The sequence below is a fragment of the Perissodus microlepis genome, chromosome 7 (assembly GCF_051167445.1).
Source record: "Perissodus microlepis isolate ML-2025 ecotype Zambia chromosome 7, ASM5116744v1, whole genome shotgun sequence".
Taxonomy (NCBI): Eukaryota; Metazoa; Chordata; class Actinopteri; order Cichliformes; family Cichlidae; genus Perissodus; species Perissodus microlepis.
Window position 1 is genome coordinate 53,625,116 of NC_140467.1, and position 17,749 is coordinate 53,642,864.

The 17,749-nt window shown below is 38.2% G+C and overlaps 1 protein-coding gene across 2 annotated transcripts in view; it reads left to right on the plus strand.

Moving 5' to 3' along the window:
- Positions 1–15,777, plus strand: part of pi4kaa (phosphatidylinositol 4-kinase, catalytic, alpha a) — a 45,091-nt gene extending 29,314 nt beyond the window's left edge. The window contains exons 36-54 of one of the 2 annotated variants that reach the window (XM_084935962.1): positions 1,350–1,477; positions 2,385–2,540; positions 2,967–3,046; positions 3,137–3,336; positions 4,193–4,280; positions 4,367–4,534; positions 6,044–6,097; positions 6,361–6,481; positions 8,675–8,804; positions 8,910–8,980; positions 9,841–9,913; positions 10,010–10,190; positions 10,285–10,389; positions 11,235–11,360; positions 11,911–12,031; positions 12,295–12,454; positions 12,637–12,726; positions 13,075–13,158; positions 13,376–15,777. In XM_084935962.1, the coding sequence (XP_084792088.1) occupies positions 1,350–1,477; positions 2,385–2,540; positions 2,967–3,046; positions 3,137–3,336; positions 4,193–4,280; positions 4,367–4,534; positions 6,044–6,097; positions 6,361–6,481; positions 8,675–8,804; positions 8,910–8,980; positions 9,841–9,913; positions 10,010–10,190; positions 10,285–10,389; positions 11,235–11,360; positions 11,911–12,031; positions 12,295–12,454; positions 12,637–12,726; positions 13,075–13,158; positions 13,376–13,427 (2,188 nt within the window). In that variant the 3' untranslated portion in view covers positions 13,428–15,777. Of the gene's footprint in view, positions 1–1,349; positions 1,571–2,384; positions 2,541–2,966; positions 3,047–3,136; positions 3,337–4,192; positions 4,281–4,366; positions 4,535–6,043; positions 6,098–6,360; positions 6,482–8,674; positions 8,805–8,909; positions 8,981–9,840; positions 9,914–10,009; positions 10,191–10,284; positions 10,390–11,234; positions 11,361–11,910; positions 12,032–12,294; positions 12,455–12,636; positions 12,727–13,074; positions 13,159–13,375 lie in introns of both variants that reach the window. The other variant, XM_084935961.1, reaches the window with a different exon arrangement.
- The last annotated feature ends 1,972 nt before the right edge of the window (positions 15,778–17,749 follow it).

A 17,749-nucleotide genomic window follows, 5' to 3' on the forward strand; every position in this document is an offset into this window, starting at 1 on the left:
TAGGGCAGCATCTCATTGTTGGAAAAAAATATAATATATTCAGACTGGTTGACTGGCATAGACCCTCCGTGTGTCTCTCTCTCTGTGCATTTGTGTATACATATTTGATTTTGTGTGTATCTGTTGGCTGTTCCTTCTTGTTTTTTAAATTTATTTTTATTTCTTTATTTTTTTTTCACAGGTGAACAACAATTAGTTTTGAGGGAACTTAATCCTGTTCCGTTTTTTTTTTTCAGCTTGTCATCTTACTTTTCCAGTATTTTCACTTAAGTTATTACTATTCTGCTCAATCATAGTATTTGTTCTAAATCATTGTTATTATGCTATATTGTAGTATTTCTGCTAAATCATACTATTTCTACTATATTATATTTTTCTTTCTAAATATAGCATTTCTGCTATATAATTGTATTTCTGCTATGTTATAATATTTGTGCTAAACCAGAGTATTTGTGCTGAAACATAGTATTTCTGCCAAATGATAGTATTTCTGTCAAATTATAGTATTTGTGCTAAAACATAGTATTAATTTAAAATTACAATATTCATAGTTCATCACAGTGTCTCTGGTAAATCACAGTATTTCTGCTATGTTGTACTATTTTTCTAAATCATAGTGTTTCTGTAATGTTTAAGTATTTTTGGCTAAATATATTCTTTCTGTTATCTTATACTATTTCGCCTAAATTCTTGTATTTTTGAGAAGTTATCATGTTTCTGGTAAGTTACAATATTTCTGCTAAGTTCTGCTATGCTATTGCATTTCTGCCAAGTATTATGTTTCCTCTAAGATATTGCAGTTCTGCTGAGTTATTACATTTTAGCAAAGTTCCTTTGCTTCTGCAAAGTTTTTACAATTTCTGCAACTTTTCAGCCTTTTCAGCTAGTTTTTGCAGACAGCTTCAGCTTTAAAGCATCCACACTGCATTTTCGCAGGAAATGCAAATTTTTCTAGTTAAATTTACATTGAAAATTTTTAAACCATCCTATATATTATTACTTTGTAAAGTAAAAACTTATAAATAAACTATAAACTAGTGACAATTCATCAATTCATCCAACAACTGGCAAGGCAGTTAATCAATCACAAAAAATGTAAAGCTTAAAAAAGTACTGCACGAAAAGGGGAAAAAATTGAACCATTTTGGAACGAAAGTCAGGTCTCTGTCATTCTCGCTGTCTTTAACTTGTTGAGCTCTTTTAATCTGGACCAAAGAAGTAAGTTAACCAGCATTCCAACCTTTAGAGCCAAGATAGCCTTAGGGTTAGCCCTAACCCTAATTCAGGATTTAGGTAGTATTAGCCCTAATCTAACCCTAGTGAGACATTTAATGTTTTTGTCTTTCTAGTGTGGCTCCAAAGTTCCCCACCCAGGGTGACAAGCGTCTCCGTGAGGACATCAGCATCATAATCCGTTTCTACGCCAGCATCCTGTCTGACAAGAAGTACCTGGCAGCATCTCATTTGGTCCCACCTGGTGAGCTTGGTACTACCCCAGCCCCGAGCACGCTCTCTGCTGGGATATTTGGATCGCTTATCGTGTCCAGCACTTCTCCAATATCTATCTTAAGTAAGCCTAAAGCAGTGGAGCTTCGACTGCATTGCAGCAGGGGCATGCTTTTACGTGGGTCAAATTTGAGATTGCTTTTCCTCACAGTCCTCCTGATATATGCATCTTTGATATTGATTTAATTTACTTTTCTTTTCTCTTTTCCCTAAACGTTCTTATTTTGGTTCCTCTCATATGCTCAGTTTTTCTACTCTTTCTTTACTCATTTCCTCTACTTTGTGATCCATAAAATTTAAGTCAGTTTTTGTCTTAAATATTTAGAAGCTGTGAGGAAAAGCACAAATTTGTCAGCTGCGTCAACATGCATGACTACTCATCATATCAGCCCACCAGTCTGCCCCCCCCCCCCCCCCCCCCCCCCCCCCCAAGTGATAATTTTTAAAGAAACCATAAATTGAAAAAATATTTTTTCTTCCAACCAAGAAATTTCCTTCCTCTTCATACCCAAAGACCTTCACAAAAGACATTGTCTCATACTCATACAGAGCATACCTCTTCAGGTCCTCAGTGCAAATTCTGGCTCAGATTACTTGCATCCGATCCAGTATCAGTGCACCGGCTACCTACATTTACTCCGGAGTCCCTCGATTTCAAATACATGATCATGACATCAGCAGAGGGCTAATTGACATGGTTCATCTTGCTCTTCAACAACTCCCTCATTATCGCTCATATTGTTTGTGACTGTTTAGAATTTTTAATGTTTTATGTGTAAGGAACGCTCTTGTATAAGTTTAATAAAGCACAGATGTAGATGTGCTGAGAGTAACCCACTGCGTTCATGGCCACACTGATTCTGTTTGCATTTGAACAGATAATCAGGATGCATCTTTGAACAGCCTGTCAGTGATGAACGCTGCTGATCTAAGGGGCAACATGGATTCCAGCTCCCGCACCCAACAGACTGGCCAGGGATGGATCAATACGTACCCGCTGTCAAGTGGCATGTCCACCACATCCAAAAAATCAGGTAGAACCTAGGTTCAGTGTTTCGGACAGTACAAAGAATGAATATTTTATTCAAGAGCCTTTCAAAACTGATAATAGCACTTCCTTCAATAATCAAATATAGTTTAAATGTTGCTAAAGTGTGTCATATCACAATGTCATATCATTTGTTTTAAGAGTGTGACTGACATTTCCTTTCGGTCTGGGTGGCATCATAAAATGTAAAATGAAAATATGGACATTAAAAGCATCTTTGATATAGCAAAAACTCTTGCAGTCATTTGGACTGCACTGCTCTAGACTTTGAACTGGTGAAATATCCAAGCCATCACCTTTTCCAAATCAAAGAGACGAACACAGATGGGAAATGTCTGTGAGACATTAAGGTACAAAAAGTCAGTCCATAAAGGACTTATGGACTGACTTTTTGTACCTTTTCTTTTTCTAGGCACATCCAAAAAAAGTAACAGAGGAACGCAGCTTCACAAATACTACATGAAACGCAGGACTCTGTTGCTGGCATTACTGGTGAGTAATATGAGTGTTTTGACTGCACTTAAGATGCCTGTTCATGATAAAACCTTCTTAATGCTCTTGACCTCTGGTTTGTGTACCCAGGCTAGTGAGATAGAACGGTTGACAACGTGGTACAACCCCCTCTCCACACAAGAGCTGGCCATTGCCACAGAGCAGTCAGTGGAGACAAGCATCGCCAACTGGAGGTCCAAATACATCAGCCTGACAGAGAAACAGTGGAAGGACCACGTCAACCTGGCCTGGAGTATCGCTCCATACCTGGCTATGCAATTACCAACAAGGTGGCCAATCTCTAAGAACGATCTCTAATAACAGACGTAAATGCCTCTTTGTTTAAATGAGTATTAAACTGCTTTTGCCATTTAATTTCCCATTAACTAAATCCATGAGAGCACTGTTCTGAGTCATCAGGGCCAACTGTCCATTTTGTGCATAAGATAGATCAAATCATCTTAAAGGCCTTTGTCAGAGTTTTACCCCTGATACTGCTGGATAAACTCACTCAGGAACGAGGTCACACAGAGCTCAAGTTTTCACTCGCGAGAGGGAAGCAGTTGTCTCCAACCCACTTCAACTTGCTTTCCCCCTGCAGGTTGTTTTTATTGGTTGCACACATGGATATTCATAAAGCTTGTTGCTGTATTACCTATGAGAAATTACTATAACTGGTTACAAAGGGTGATTGTGCTGTGCAAGCGTGATTGTGCTGTGCAAGCATGATTATACATTGTGTGTGGTTATATGATGGGAGTGCAGCTCTCCCAGATTGTTGTTGGTAGAATCTGTTCTTCTCAAGGCTGCTTGTTCCCCTTATCAATGTCATGCACGTAGTCATATGCGTAGGTTACCTAGATAGCAAACAGAAGCATTCTAGCTTTCTAGAGCTTATGTAGCTTTTTAAATGGCAACCTACAACACATACATTAAACCTAACAGCCTATCACTTGACTCACCCTACATAAGCTTTGAAAACAATGTTGCCACTAAAAAAGGTCAAGACACAACATCCCTCCTTGTGGTCTGCTGCTTGTAATAGTCGAAATTCTGACTAAGAAGAAACCAGTGCTTAATGTAAAGGTGTAACTATCCTTCTTGTACTAGAGTGTAGATTTTCATTTTAAATGTCTTATTTTCCAGATTTAAGAATGACGCCATTGTTGCTGAAGTGACCAGACTTGTGAGACTGGACCCCGGTGCAGTCAGTGATGTGCCTGAGGCTGTCAAGGTGAGATCAGGTGTTCTTGTAAAGCTTGATTTTGGAAATCTTATATGTTTAATGTGACTGAATGTCATATAATTATCCTTCTTTAGTTCCTGGTGACATGGCACACTATTGATGCTGACTCCCCTGAGTTGAGCCACATCTTGTGTTGGGCTCCGGCTGACCCGCCCACTGGTCTGTCCTACTTCAGCAGCATGTACCCTCCTCATCCCCTTACTGCTCAGTATGGGGTTAAAGTGCTACGCTCTTTTCCTCCAGTAGGTCAAGATTTGTTTTTGGGTTTTTTTGGGCTCAGCATGGCATTGACTCAAGCTGCTTTCATTAATGTGCTGAACTTTTTAAAAGGATTAGACATTAAAATGTCTTCTTTAAACTGCCAGCTCTCCTGTACAAAGCAATATGGATTTGCGCCAAGAATTGCTTAGTAATTATCGGGTACACTATATTGCCAAAAGTATTTGCTCGTCTGCTTTCACATTCATAGGAGTTTTAGTGATGTCCCATTCTTAATCCATAGGTTTTAATATGATGTTGGCCCTCTGCAGCTATAACAAATTCATCTCTTTTGGTAAGGCTTTCCACAAGATTTCAGTGTGTTTATGGGAATATTTGACCATTCTTCCAGAAGCACGTTTGTTAGGTCAAACACTGATGTTGGACAAGAAGGTCTGGCTCACAGTCTCCGCTCTAATTCATCTCAAAAGTGTTCAGGTTGAGGTCAGGACTCTGTGCAGGCCAGTCAAGTTCTGCCACACCAAATTTGCTCATAAAAGTCTTTCTGGACCTTGCTTTTTGCAGTGGTCATGTTGGAACAGGAAGGGGTCATCCCCAAACTGTTTCCACAAAATTGGGAGCATGAAATTGTCCACAATGTCTTGGTATGCTGAAGCATTAACAGTTCCTTTCATATTAACTAAGGGGCCGAGCCCAGCTGCTGAAAAGCAACCCCAGACCATGATCCCGCTTCCACCAAACTTTACACTTGGCACAGTGCAGTCAGACAAATACCGATACTGTTCTCTTGGCAGACTCGTCAATCATATTGCCAGAAAGAGAAGCATGATTCGTCACTCCAGAAAACACATCCTCACTGCTCTAGATTCCAGTCGTGGCATTCTTTGCATTGGCTCGCATTCTCCCAATCTCTCTGTGCACTGTTCTTGAGCTAATCTGAAAGCCATGGGAAGTTTGGACGTCTGTAGTGATTGACTCAGCAGAAAGCCGACTTCTCCGCGCTATGGGCCTCACCATCTGCTGACCCTAATCTGTGATTTTACGTGGCTGACCAATTTGTGGCTGAATTGTTGTCATTCCCAATCACTTCCACAAGCGGTTGACTGTGGAATATTTAGTAGAGAGGAAATTTCACAACTGGACTTAATGCACAGGTGGCATCCTATCACGGTACAATGCTGGACTTAAGTGAGCTCCGGAGAACAACCTATTCTTTCCCAAATGTTTGTAGAAGACGTCTGAATGCATAGGTGCTTGATTTGGCCATGGAAGTGACTGGAACACCTGAATTCAATTATTTGAGTGAATACTTTTGGCAGTATAGGGTATAGTGTTCCCGGCATAAAACAAGCTTCCGATGGGCCACATGAGAGAGAATCATGAGGCAGTGTCTTGACCTGAGTTCATGTATGACAGCAACTTCAGAGGAGAACTTACTTTGTTCCTCCTTTAACACTGTCACAGCACCAAGATGGAGGATACAACTTCATAAAAACAAATCTTTCTTAATAGTTCTTCATTGTTCTTCCTAGGATGCCATCTTATTCTACATTCCTCAGATTGTTCAGGCTCTGCGTTATGACAAGGTAATATTAACAATTCCACCTTTGCTGATTTCATGACTAAAAATTCCATGCTCTACTCTGTGATAACTTGGGAGATTATTTTTCCTTCTACAAGAAGTTCATCATATTCCCTTCCAAAAAAAAGAGAGATCATTAATTGTGGGAGCTTAAACTATGAGTTTATCAACAGATATTTGTGTTTTTGCTAAAGGCAAAGGAGATATATATAATTAACTATAATAATAATACCAATATAAGCTTTGTCTACTCTCTGTCTCGCTTAGATGGGTTACGTGAGAGAATATATCCTGTGGGCAGCCCAGAAGTCTCAGCTTCTTGCCCACCAGTTCATCTGGAACATGAAGACCAACATCTTTATGGATGAAGAGGGCCACCAAAAGGACCGTGAGTAGAGACTTATCAAATTGCGTTAGTTAGTCTGAGTAACAAAGAAAGAAAAGAATGAAAAACATTTAGTTTCACCCTAACTTCCGGTTATATTAAAACCTACATGAACACACTCAGTAAAAATACTTTTTCAGAGTAAAACATGAAACTGTTTCTATTCAGCTCTTCAAGCTCCTTCAACTGTCTCGTACAAAGTTAACCTAGTTAAGTCCAATTTAAGCTTTTTGAGAAATAAGTAATAGATAAAAGGTGACCATAAAAAAGTAAAGGCAGAATAAGTTTAATAAGAAATAAGCGACATATTCTATTATCATGAATTGACTCAAAGTGGGTAACCAAGAAAGAGTTCACACAAAAAGTTTACTTAAATAAAAGATAATCTATTCAACATAACCTAACCAAAAAAACAAAGATAACCAATGTATTGATGCAAGATGGATTGGAAGAGACAGACTTAACAGTTCTTCGGGGCCAACTTTTATAGCCTGAGGTGAGCTGCATTAGCTGACGATCCTCCCATGCCAGTCATCAGTAACAGCAGACCAGGACTTTCTTGAGAGTGAGAGGGGCTTTACACCCCCATTCTTAAAAAATCAGTGTTCCACCTTGACATTGGAAATTAATCTAAAAAAAATCATAATTTATTAACAATAACACAACATTAAAACATATCCCATTTAATAAAATGGCCAGCTGACCCATCAAGCCAGCTGATACCAACACCCTTACTAAATCCAATTCCTCTAGCCAGCAACATGAGTAACCTGGATCAAATTCAAGGAGGAAAAAAGAAAACGCTAGTAAAAATGCTAGATATAGTAATATGGCATGGCCAAGCTGGAGATTTCTAATAGTGTAACTGGCATATAGAAGAGTGCAAGTGGTATCTCCCCCAGGTTGCAAATCTGTTCTTGCAAATAGGTTTTATCAGGAAAAATTCTTAAACCTCATAATAGCGGGGAGAAAAAAAAAGAAATCAAAGGGTTCCTCCAGATCTGAAGAACTAGAATCACAAGCCACACTAACCATAATGTCCAAGACATTACCAAATAGGGAACCAAACTACAATAATGTTCGCACCTATTAAAAGTACATTTAAGGAGCTCTACACCAGCGGTCTCCAACCTTTTTTGCGCCACGGACCGGTTTGTGCCCGACAATATTTTCACGGACCGGCCTTTAAGGTGTCGCGGATAAATACAACAAAATAAAACTAGTACCGGTACCGAAAAAAATAAGATTTATTCATAACACACGTGAAAAGACCCAGGAAAACAGAGTTAACAAAAAAACGATAACAAAATAACGCTAAAAACCGATAAAAACCCTGAAAACCATACAATTCACACCCGAGTCTCACTCTCGCGGCCCGGTACCAAATGACTCACGGACCGGTACCGGTCCGTGGCCCGGGGGTTGGGGACCGCTGCTCTACACCAAAGCTACTAGACCAAGCTACCAAGTTAATTCTTTACTGCACTATTCAAGATCAGCTCTGCAGTTCTTACCAGTTATGTCTATCGACACAAGTGCTGTACACCATGCCCACTATTGAAAAGTCCAGTCATGTGTTCTTTAAGGCCACAACCCATGAGACAAATGAAGTTGTGAAGCACCAGCAATAGAGCCCACGCTTCCCAGCCCTAGTTCTTCAGTTCAAATTATAGACAGATACTGGTGGTGAATATTTTCACCACCAGTACGATCAACTTTTGCTGGTACAATAGACTTTCTGGAAACCAGAGAAATGCTCTCGCGATATTGTCTTCAACCACATTCCCTGCTGCACTAAAGAGAAACCATAGTTGATCTCCTATTGACATCAGACATTTAAGCGTACTAAAGGGTAATTCACCCTTTCAGATGAAACCAAGCCAAGCAAAGTGGAGGCTATTTGTGCTCTCTTCCGAAATCAACCACATCAACCATGTAACCAGTCCAAACTAATACTGTGTTATGTCCAGCTTGTTTTAGATATTGGTCACAATGCTAAAATGTGAATCTGTGTGAAATATATATAGAGAGAGAGCTTAGACAGTTGTGTGTGTGTGTGTGTGTGTGTGTGTGTGTGTGTGTGTGTGTGTGTGTGTGTGTGTGTGTGTGTGTGTGTGTGAATAAGACACGCTGTATAAAGAGCGTTCTCAAGTAGAGCAGAAAAACGTAAAATTAAAATTGAATGTTTCTGCATAGCTGACATTGGGGAGCTGTTGGAGCAGATGGTTGAGGAGATCACAGGTTCACTGTCAGGTCCTGCCAAAGATTTCTACCAGAGAGAGTTTGACTTCTTCAACAAAATCACCAATGTTTCTGCTATTATCAAGTAAGTCTGTTAGCTAGTATTCTGCTATTCGTCAGGGTCATGTATGTGCCACAACCACAGAGAAGTTTAAATTCTGCTGTGTTTGCTGCTTGCGTTTTTCCCCAGGCCAGTTCCAAAGGGCGAGGAGAGAAAGAGAGCTTGCCTCAAAGCTCTGTCCGATATCAAAGTGCAGCCAGGTAAGGAACTGTCTGAGAGTAAATATGGGTGCCTATTTGACTCTGTGAGCTGTAAACTTCAGTTAAATCTTCTGTGAAAACAGTTTTAATCTAAATATTTTAACATCACATTGTATAAACAGGGTGGGGTGCTCAAAATGACATCATATAGAGAGTAGAAAAAATGACTTTGGTCATGTTTATTATGAGCATCCACCAGTACTTTACATTCATTATAATACATTATAACGTAAAACTCTGTACACAGAGCTTGTACCGAGCAGAAAAAAGAAAAAATATCAATATGAAGATGAATAAATATATTTGCTTGCTCTTAGTCATATTGTATGGGTCTGAATAAGGATCCTGCAGCTATTTATTTACAGCTATTTATTTACAGACTGTCCCTTAAAGACTGACATAATGTTCTTTCATTGTGTCAAATGATATTGATAAAATATCTTCACTTCACAGAATCAGTTTGTTTTGTTTCCAACCACTTGGCCAATATATAATACCTTTTGTCCATACAGACAAACACATGCCTGTGTTGTGATATTAAAACATTGCATAAGCCCTTTGTGTTGTAAAATAAAGGTGTATTCTTATAAGGTCAGGCATTTCTTCCTGCCTGTATAGTGTGCTTCTTAGGAGAGCAAGCTTTGAAGGGACAGATTAAAGTGTTTAATTTACACCCTTTAATTTTGCAAACAGATTTAAGGTTACAACACTGCTCTGTTTACTCTGACAAAGACACAGCAGTGCTGAAATGTTAGTCTGCTTGCAAAGGCAGAAGCTGTGAATTAATCGTTGTGCTTCAGGCCCTTCTGTCCTTTCAGAGTTTGAGTCTTATGTTTGTATCTTGTCTTGCTGTTTTCTAGGTTGTTACCTGCCTAGTAATCCTGAAGCCATAGTACTGGACATTGATTACAAGTCTGGAACACCTATGCAGAGGTAATGTTGGGTCTTTATTTGTGTTTCATAGAGTAGTTTCAATGATAAGTATGACTGTAACTTATGGGAGTGTGTGTGTGTTTTCTGTGTTTGCAGTGCTGCCAAGGCTCCCTATCTGGCCAAGTTCAAGGTGAAGCGCTGCGGAGTGAGTGAACTAGAGAGGGAGGGTCTCCGCTGCCCATCAGACTCTCTGGAAGATGGAGAGGAGAATCCAGATGGGTCAAAGAAGGTTTGCTGGCAGGCAGCCATCTTCAAAGTGGGAGATGACTGCAGACAGGTACAACATTTTTCTTTGACTGTCTGATCAATGTCTGACACTTCATACTTCATACTCAGACTAATTTCCCTTTGTGTTTTTCTCATTTCTCCAGGATATGCTTGCACTGCAGATCATAGGGCTTTTTAAGAATATCTTCCAGCTGGTCGGCCTGGATCTGTTCGTCTTCCCTTACAGAGTGGTGGCTACTGCACCAGGGGTATGGTTCTTTTCTCTATTATCTCTTCTGCTTTCATCTCCTTTCCCCATTTACTTCAGTACTAAGTATTAAAAATTTAATGTTTTTTTTTTTTAAAGATTTTTCATCATTTTATTTATAAAAATAATAAAACAATCCAAATAGAACACTATAGGAATGGAATACAGCTCTATGTAGCTCTAATTCAAATTGCATTGTCCCCAAAATGTTTTATTTTATTTACAGCTTAAAATACCATGTAAAATTCATTCTGACACATCTACATCCCCCTATTGTTTCAGTGTTTGTGCAGGTCAGCAGCATCTTGACAAACTGGAACATGCTAGAACAACTCTTCTAGTTACTCAGTAAAAATAAATATAATGCTAGAATGCAAAGCAACTGCCAGTTTGGCTCTGTTCCAGCTGTGCATACCTGTCCTGGTTTGACATCACTGTAAACCAGTACAGTGTTCAGATACACAGAAAGAAAAAACAATGGTATCGTCATATTACATACTTTGTAATTGTACTCTAAAACAATGAAAACATTAATTTTGTATAAAATATCATCTTTAAATGTAAAACAAATGCCAGTAAGCTTCCACATTATTTTTTTAATACTGTAAATGAGCATATCCAGTTTTGTTGTTGTTGTTGTTATTCTAAAGACAGACCATGTTGGAAAGTGACCCTAAACATGGTGTATGTTTTACAAACTAATGTACATCAGAGAAAATTGTCGACTTGACATTTTGTGCATCTGCCACAAAGTTACTTTTCCTGTAATCTTCTGTAGCTGATTTGGGATAATAATGGAGGATATTCTGATAAACGTCACACATCATCACATCTTCTCTTTCTCAGTGTGGTGTGATTGAGTGCATCCCAGATTGTAAATCCAGGGACCAGCTCGGTAGACAGACTGACTTTGGGATGTATGATTACTTCCGGAATCAGTATGGTGATGAATCCACCCTCGCCTTCCAGAAGGTATGGAGCTTAAATTATGGGACTGTTCAAATCAGTTTTGCATATTTCATAATGAGGATTTATTAATAGTTCAGAAGGATTCATAGATGGTTCTAGTATGACAGGCTAGCCTAGTAGGATAGCCTGCCAAAAAGTCTTTTCAAAGTAAAAGTGGAATAGCCATATGGCTACAGACATGTGTCATGAGTGTCTTAATCTGAAATTTAGTAATCACAGGGACACGTTGTGGTTGGTGGTTTGCTGTCTGCCATTTTAAGCAAGGTGTATATTGTACGAACAATGTTACGAACTTAACCTGCTTATCTAAAACTGTACTGAAACACTAGTAAAATCTGACACCTGTCACTCTTTATGATGTTCCTTGTGAGAATGGATAAGATGTGTATAAAATTAATAATGAGTTCCTGACATGAAAAGAAAAAGGCATATCCATGATCCTTGTGTGAATGCTTTGGGGAACATGGACTGAACTGTCATCTGAGAGATTTTTGAATGTGGTGGGAAATGGGCATAATTATACCTCATTATCACGTGTATGTTCTTTCTGCAGGCTCGTTACAACTTCATCCGCAGTATGGCCGCTTACAGCCTTTTGCTGTTCCTGCTGCAAATCAAAGACAGACACAATGGCAACATCATGCTGGACAGCAAGGGCCACCTCATTCACATAGGTGGGGTGTATGGGTTTGATCTGGATGTTTCCTTTTTTAACTATTATTATTTTATGATTTTTTTTTTTAACTGTAAGCTTCTTGAATGTCCACACTTGATGGACAGTAGTTATTATTGTTTCAGTAATTATGATCATTATTAACTTTTATTAATTATTGCTCAAATCTGGGCACAATGTTTTAAAACAAGATTGTACACACCAGAGAGTAGTTTCATCAATTTTACAGAGTAATGGTGAAGGTTTGGCATATTTTGTTTGCAGATTTTGGCTTCATGTTTGAGAGCTCTCCTGGAGGTAACCTGGGCTGGGAGCCAGACATCAAGCTGACAGATGAGATGGTGATGATCATGGGAGGCAAGATGGAGGCCACACCTTTTAAATGGTTCATGGAGATGTGTGTCAGAGGATATCTGGCTGTACGGTATGAAGCTGAAAAAACAAACAAGTGTCTCGAGTACTTTTTTAGAAAACAAAAAGGCTTTCATGGTTGTTTAAAGGTTTCTGTCAATTAATTTTTGTGCTACATGGGATTCATCTGTGAAGAAAGTAGTGGCGAAGAAGTCGGTATTGTAAGTTTATGTTGTGTTTTCTCTGGTCAAACAGCCCATACATGGATGCAGTAGTTTCTCTAGTGACCCTTATGCTGGACACTGGACTCCCATGTTTCAGAGGACAAACCATAAAACTTCTCAAGTAAGTTCAACAGTGTGACATCTGAGTGTTTTTGCTTCTACGGTGAGTTATATTGTATTTAGTCAATATTATGTCAAAAATCTCCCATGCAGTAAAATCCTGCCAATTTATCTGAGACTAGAGCACTATAAAAACTAGTATAGAAATAAATATTTGGTAATATGTGTTTTGACAGCTATTCTGTAGGTGTCAAAAAAGGAAGACAAACAAAACGCAGCCACCTGGAGTTAAAAAAAAAACAATGAGTGCAGCATGTAAGGCACACTTCCAGTGCCACTGGACTGTGAAACTGTTATTTCCACCCAAAATGTGTTCACATTGATTGCTTTTTCTTTTGTTTTTTGTCAGAGGACGTTTTAATCCACAAATGAGTGAAAAAGAAGCGGCAGCATTCATCATCAAAGTCATCCAAAGCTGTTTCCTCAGTAGCAGGTGACAAAATACTTGCATTACTTAATTTGTGCTGCAGTTGTTACAGAAGACAAATGTATAAGCCCATTGCCAAAATTGGTCAAATATTGTATAGTGTCATTTTGGGATATTAAAGAACTTTATTAACACACCCATAGTTAATAATAAAAATATAGAAACACCTTTTTCCTTTAACGTTGTTCCTTCTAATAAATATTTGTTAACTTCATTTTAACAGGAGCAAGACATACGACATGCTGCAGTACTACCAAAACCAGATTCCATACTGAAGATCATCTGCCAGCCTTCCACTGTGCGTCCAGAACAAACGAGCAATGCTGTGTTTTTATAAAACTGAATGAGGTGGCGGTCCCGAACACTACTCTGCTCCTCAGAGTTTGGCAAAAATGATGCACTTTAACGCTAAATCATCTCATTCTCATGTAATTACTTACACAAGACTGAAAAATGATGTGTGTCGTTTACTAAACAGGTATCTGAAACGCCCTTTAAGTATTTTCTTGATGCTGTTACTTGTTACTGTGCAAACACTAACTTAAGGGTCACAATAGAGGAACTTGGCCTAAAAGGGAGCCATCTTTACAGTGTTTGTAAAAAGCAGCTGTTATCATTTTGTTCCTATGCTGTTACCCATTTTGATGCACTTTATTGAGTACAGTATTTCTGCAGCTTCACCTGCCTACAGTCGAGAGATTAAAGCTCAAATGTAAGACATTAAAATACTCTGAAAAAATGTAGATGTTTTTAAATTCATCCAAAATGAATGCAGCAGTCAATCAACATTTAACCTAACAGTAGTCTTTAGAAATGTAAAGGTGTTTAGAGAATCAGACATACTTATGCTGTAGCTTGTACTGTAGATTATTTGCTGTAGAATCACATCAGCACAGGCGGTTTTCTGTGATGTATGTGTAGAGTTATGTGTGACAAACTTTTAACTGTGCTACTTTGATGGTTACACCTTTTCATGCAAGTCTTTATATGTCATATCTGTTGTATGGAGGCATTTTTACACTAAACTTTGGTTCTGGTTGAGCCTTTTGTTTCCACTAATTTACCAATAGTTGTCATTGTATCTCTATTTGTCTAGAGCAGATGCACACAGTAGAAAGTTCTGCGAGGTTATACATTTAAGTAGCACTTACTTAATCTGCAAAACAGCTCATGTTAGTACAAGTAATTACTGTTAAATAACACATAAAGAGAGCAAGTGTTGCAGCTGGAATGTGCATGGCATATGTTACTCACAATCAAAATACAAAACTTATTTTGTATGAACAAAATAGTTACATTAACATACGCGAATATGAGCAATATTAAAAGACTTTCATGCAGCGTTTATTGTGCAGGACTATGCGTCTTTTCTTGCTACTGCCTGTCTTTAGATTAGAAAATAGAGGCACAACTCAGACAAAAAAAAAGAAAAGTGAACCTTATCTTATCTTGACTTACAGTGTTAATGAGCAAAAAAACAAGATTTTACTTTATAGTGGTTATAGGTTGTCGTTACTTGAGGGGCCATGGTGCTAGTACATTAAATGCAATGAATAAGAGCCCGAACAATTTGGTGGCAGCAATATTTTTCCAAGAGGAAAAGAGCAAATAATGTATCTTTGGTTTCACTGAAATTTTTATAAACTCTTGGAATGGATCTAAAAAGGTGGCAAAACCAGGTAGTCCAAATGTGAAATTCCCTGTACACTGAAACACAGTGCTTAACATCTGTGGCCTACTTTATTACTCGAGAGGAGCCAAATTTGAATCAGCTGCTACACCAGAAAGGAGTTCCAGGTTAGAGAACACTGGAAATAAAAGCACAAGGTGTTGTAGTGAATAGACCTAAAATAGGCCCACAAACTTAACCAAGAAATTAATTTTTCCTACTTTTTTAGTTTCTTTTTACTACTTCCTTATTTCTTTTTACTTTGCTCTTTACCCTTCTTCCAAATTTTTCCATGTTTCTCTCCATTTTTAATTTTTCATTCCGATCCCTTTTTCTTTCATTTTTCTTTCCTACTTAGCTTTACGCCACTCTATCATTTCTTATTACTTTAATTCTTTATTTCTCCATCTCTTGTTTTCTTTTTCTTGTCTTTTTCTTTATTTCTCCTGCACTATTTGTTTGTTTGTTTTTACATTTTTTCCCCCACGTGTAGTATTAAATGCTTAAATACAGCACACAGGCTGGACCATGACCCGTTGGTTACTACTATTCTGTCTGTCTGATAGCATGTGTCAGAATACATGTGTGCAACATGTCTGCAAAACCCTGTTTGGAAGCATTCCTCATATTAACATTATTATTAATCTTTGTATCAAAACAATCCTCTTGGCTTACTGATGCAGATGATGATTATACCTAAAAAGCCATTTCTCCTTCCCATGGTAGAATCACAACTGTAGTAATACTTGACATAAAAATAACTTTATGCAATATATATTTATGTGTATTAATGTTGTATCTGTGTGTTGTGTTCTGCAAATGAAATTGCAATGATTCCCTCTGTTCTAGTCCTTGTGTGAAAAGTTTAATGCTGCAGCCATGTTTTCTTATTGTATTTCTCAAAGTGTTTGAGTATATGGAAATTAAATGGGAGAATGTCCCTGCTGAGGTCAGTAGTAGGTTTTACTGAAATTCTGTTATTTTAAACATGTAAGTCATCCCTTATGTTAACCAATATCTCTCTGAAGCTTTGGTCATCTTGCATGCTTTACCCATATATCAGGATTAAGGGCCTGGGAGTGCATTCATTAATGCCCTCATAGAAATAGCCATATGGTGTGTGTGTGTGTGTGTGTGTGTGTGTGTGTGTGTGTGTGTGGGTGGTGGTGGTGGTTCATTTCTTTCTGAGGTGAAAAAAAAGAAAGAAGAAAAGTTTAAAAACAAAAAAGTAAAAAAAAAAAAACAATCATAGCAGACAAAACAAACTGTAAAAAAAGTGGTCAGGGATAAATAGCAAACATATTTTGGAAAATCAAACTTTCCTTAAAATAATAGTGTTTGAAGGTATCAGATAACATTAGTTTTATAGGTTATGTGAGCCTGGCAACCACTGAATGAAGACAAGCAAGAAGGAAGAGTTGGAAGACCATAAAGCCAACGGCACTGACCTTTGACCTATCTGAAGAAACTTAAGCAGACTCCTTACAACAGTTGGAATAATAAGAAGCACAAAGTGCAGTTGTTTAATTTTAGTAGGTTTTTTTTCCATACTTAAACAATGTGATTTTTTTAAATTTCTGTAATTATGTTCTAAATGTGGTCATCTGATATCCATAAAAATAACCAAAAATTTGTAAAATAACAAACCTTTATTTAACACTGGGCATCACAGAGACTGGTGGTTTATACCAGTAGCACAAAGAACACGATGATTGTGGGATGAATTGTCATTCACAAAGAAGCCCCAAGACAAATAGCTGGCAGAAGTGAACTCTTCTTGTTCAAGTTGGTCTTGAAACTCTGAAAACTGGACTTAGTGCTAGCTAGTAGCAAGATACAAAAATCAATATATTGAAATCAATAATGCATAATATTTTTGTGCAGTAACTGTTAATAGTTCCATGAACCATTGAGCCAGGCATGTTGTTATATGGATTTCATTAATATTGCTCCAAAGGTTATCAACAGTAGATATTTATTTCTAGTGTTAAGTTAAGGTGGTTAGCACTATTGCCTCACAGCAAGAAGGTCTTCAGTTCAATTCCACCATCAGGCTAGGGTCTTTCTGTTTGGAGTTTCCATGTTCTTCCTGTGTTTGGTTAGGTTAATTGGAAACACTAAATTGCCCATAGGTGTGAAAGTGGGTCTATGTGTTGATCTGGTGTCCAGGGTGTACCCTGCCTCTCGCCCTAAGACAGCTGGGATAGGCTCCAGTGCCCCCTGCGACCCTGAAAAGGATAAGCGGAAGTGAATCAATTCAGCAGAATTTTCATACAACTGAATTAAAGATAAAAAACAACAATCCCTTGTGAGCAAGCACTTGGCGACAGTGGAAATGAAAACATCCCAAAGTACCAGGCTGGGGAACGGGTGGGCATTTGCTGTGGTTTGGGGGGAGGGGGTTATATATGTCAGAAAATTAAAGCAAATATGCCTTAAAATTGACCTTTAGGCACTGGAAGTAACTCTCTGGTTAACACAGTTATTTGCTATTAATATTTAGTGGTGTATAACTGATTATTTTATAGGAAATGGAGTTGAAGTCAGTTAAGTGAATAGTCTAAGCAGCCAGCAGAGCTTCTTGTTCTTTTTCTTTTTGGACATGTTTTCATCTTTGGCCTCTGGATTTTCTTGTTTGGTATTGCTGGCCTCCTTTATGTGTTTTTCTTGCACATTCTCGTGGAGTGTCTCATTTTGGGCCTGAGAATGATCTAGTTTAGTAATGCCACTGCCCATCATTGGGTATAAAGTGGGCACTGTGCTCTGGTTGCCACAACCCATCATTAGGTATAAAGTTTGGATTGGGTTCTGTTTGTGACAACTCATCATTGGATACATTGTTTGAATTGGGATCATGTTGCCAATTATCTGGTTTGGTAACGTTGGACTCTTCTTGGTTTTTCATTGTCTCTTCCAGAGACTGCACAG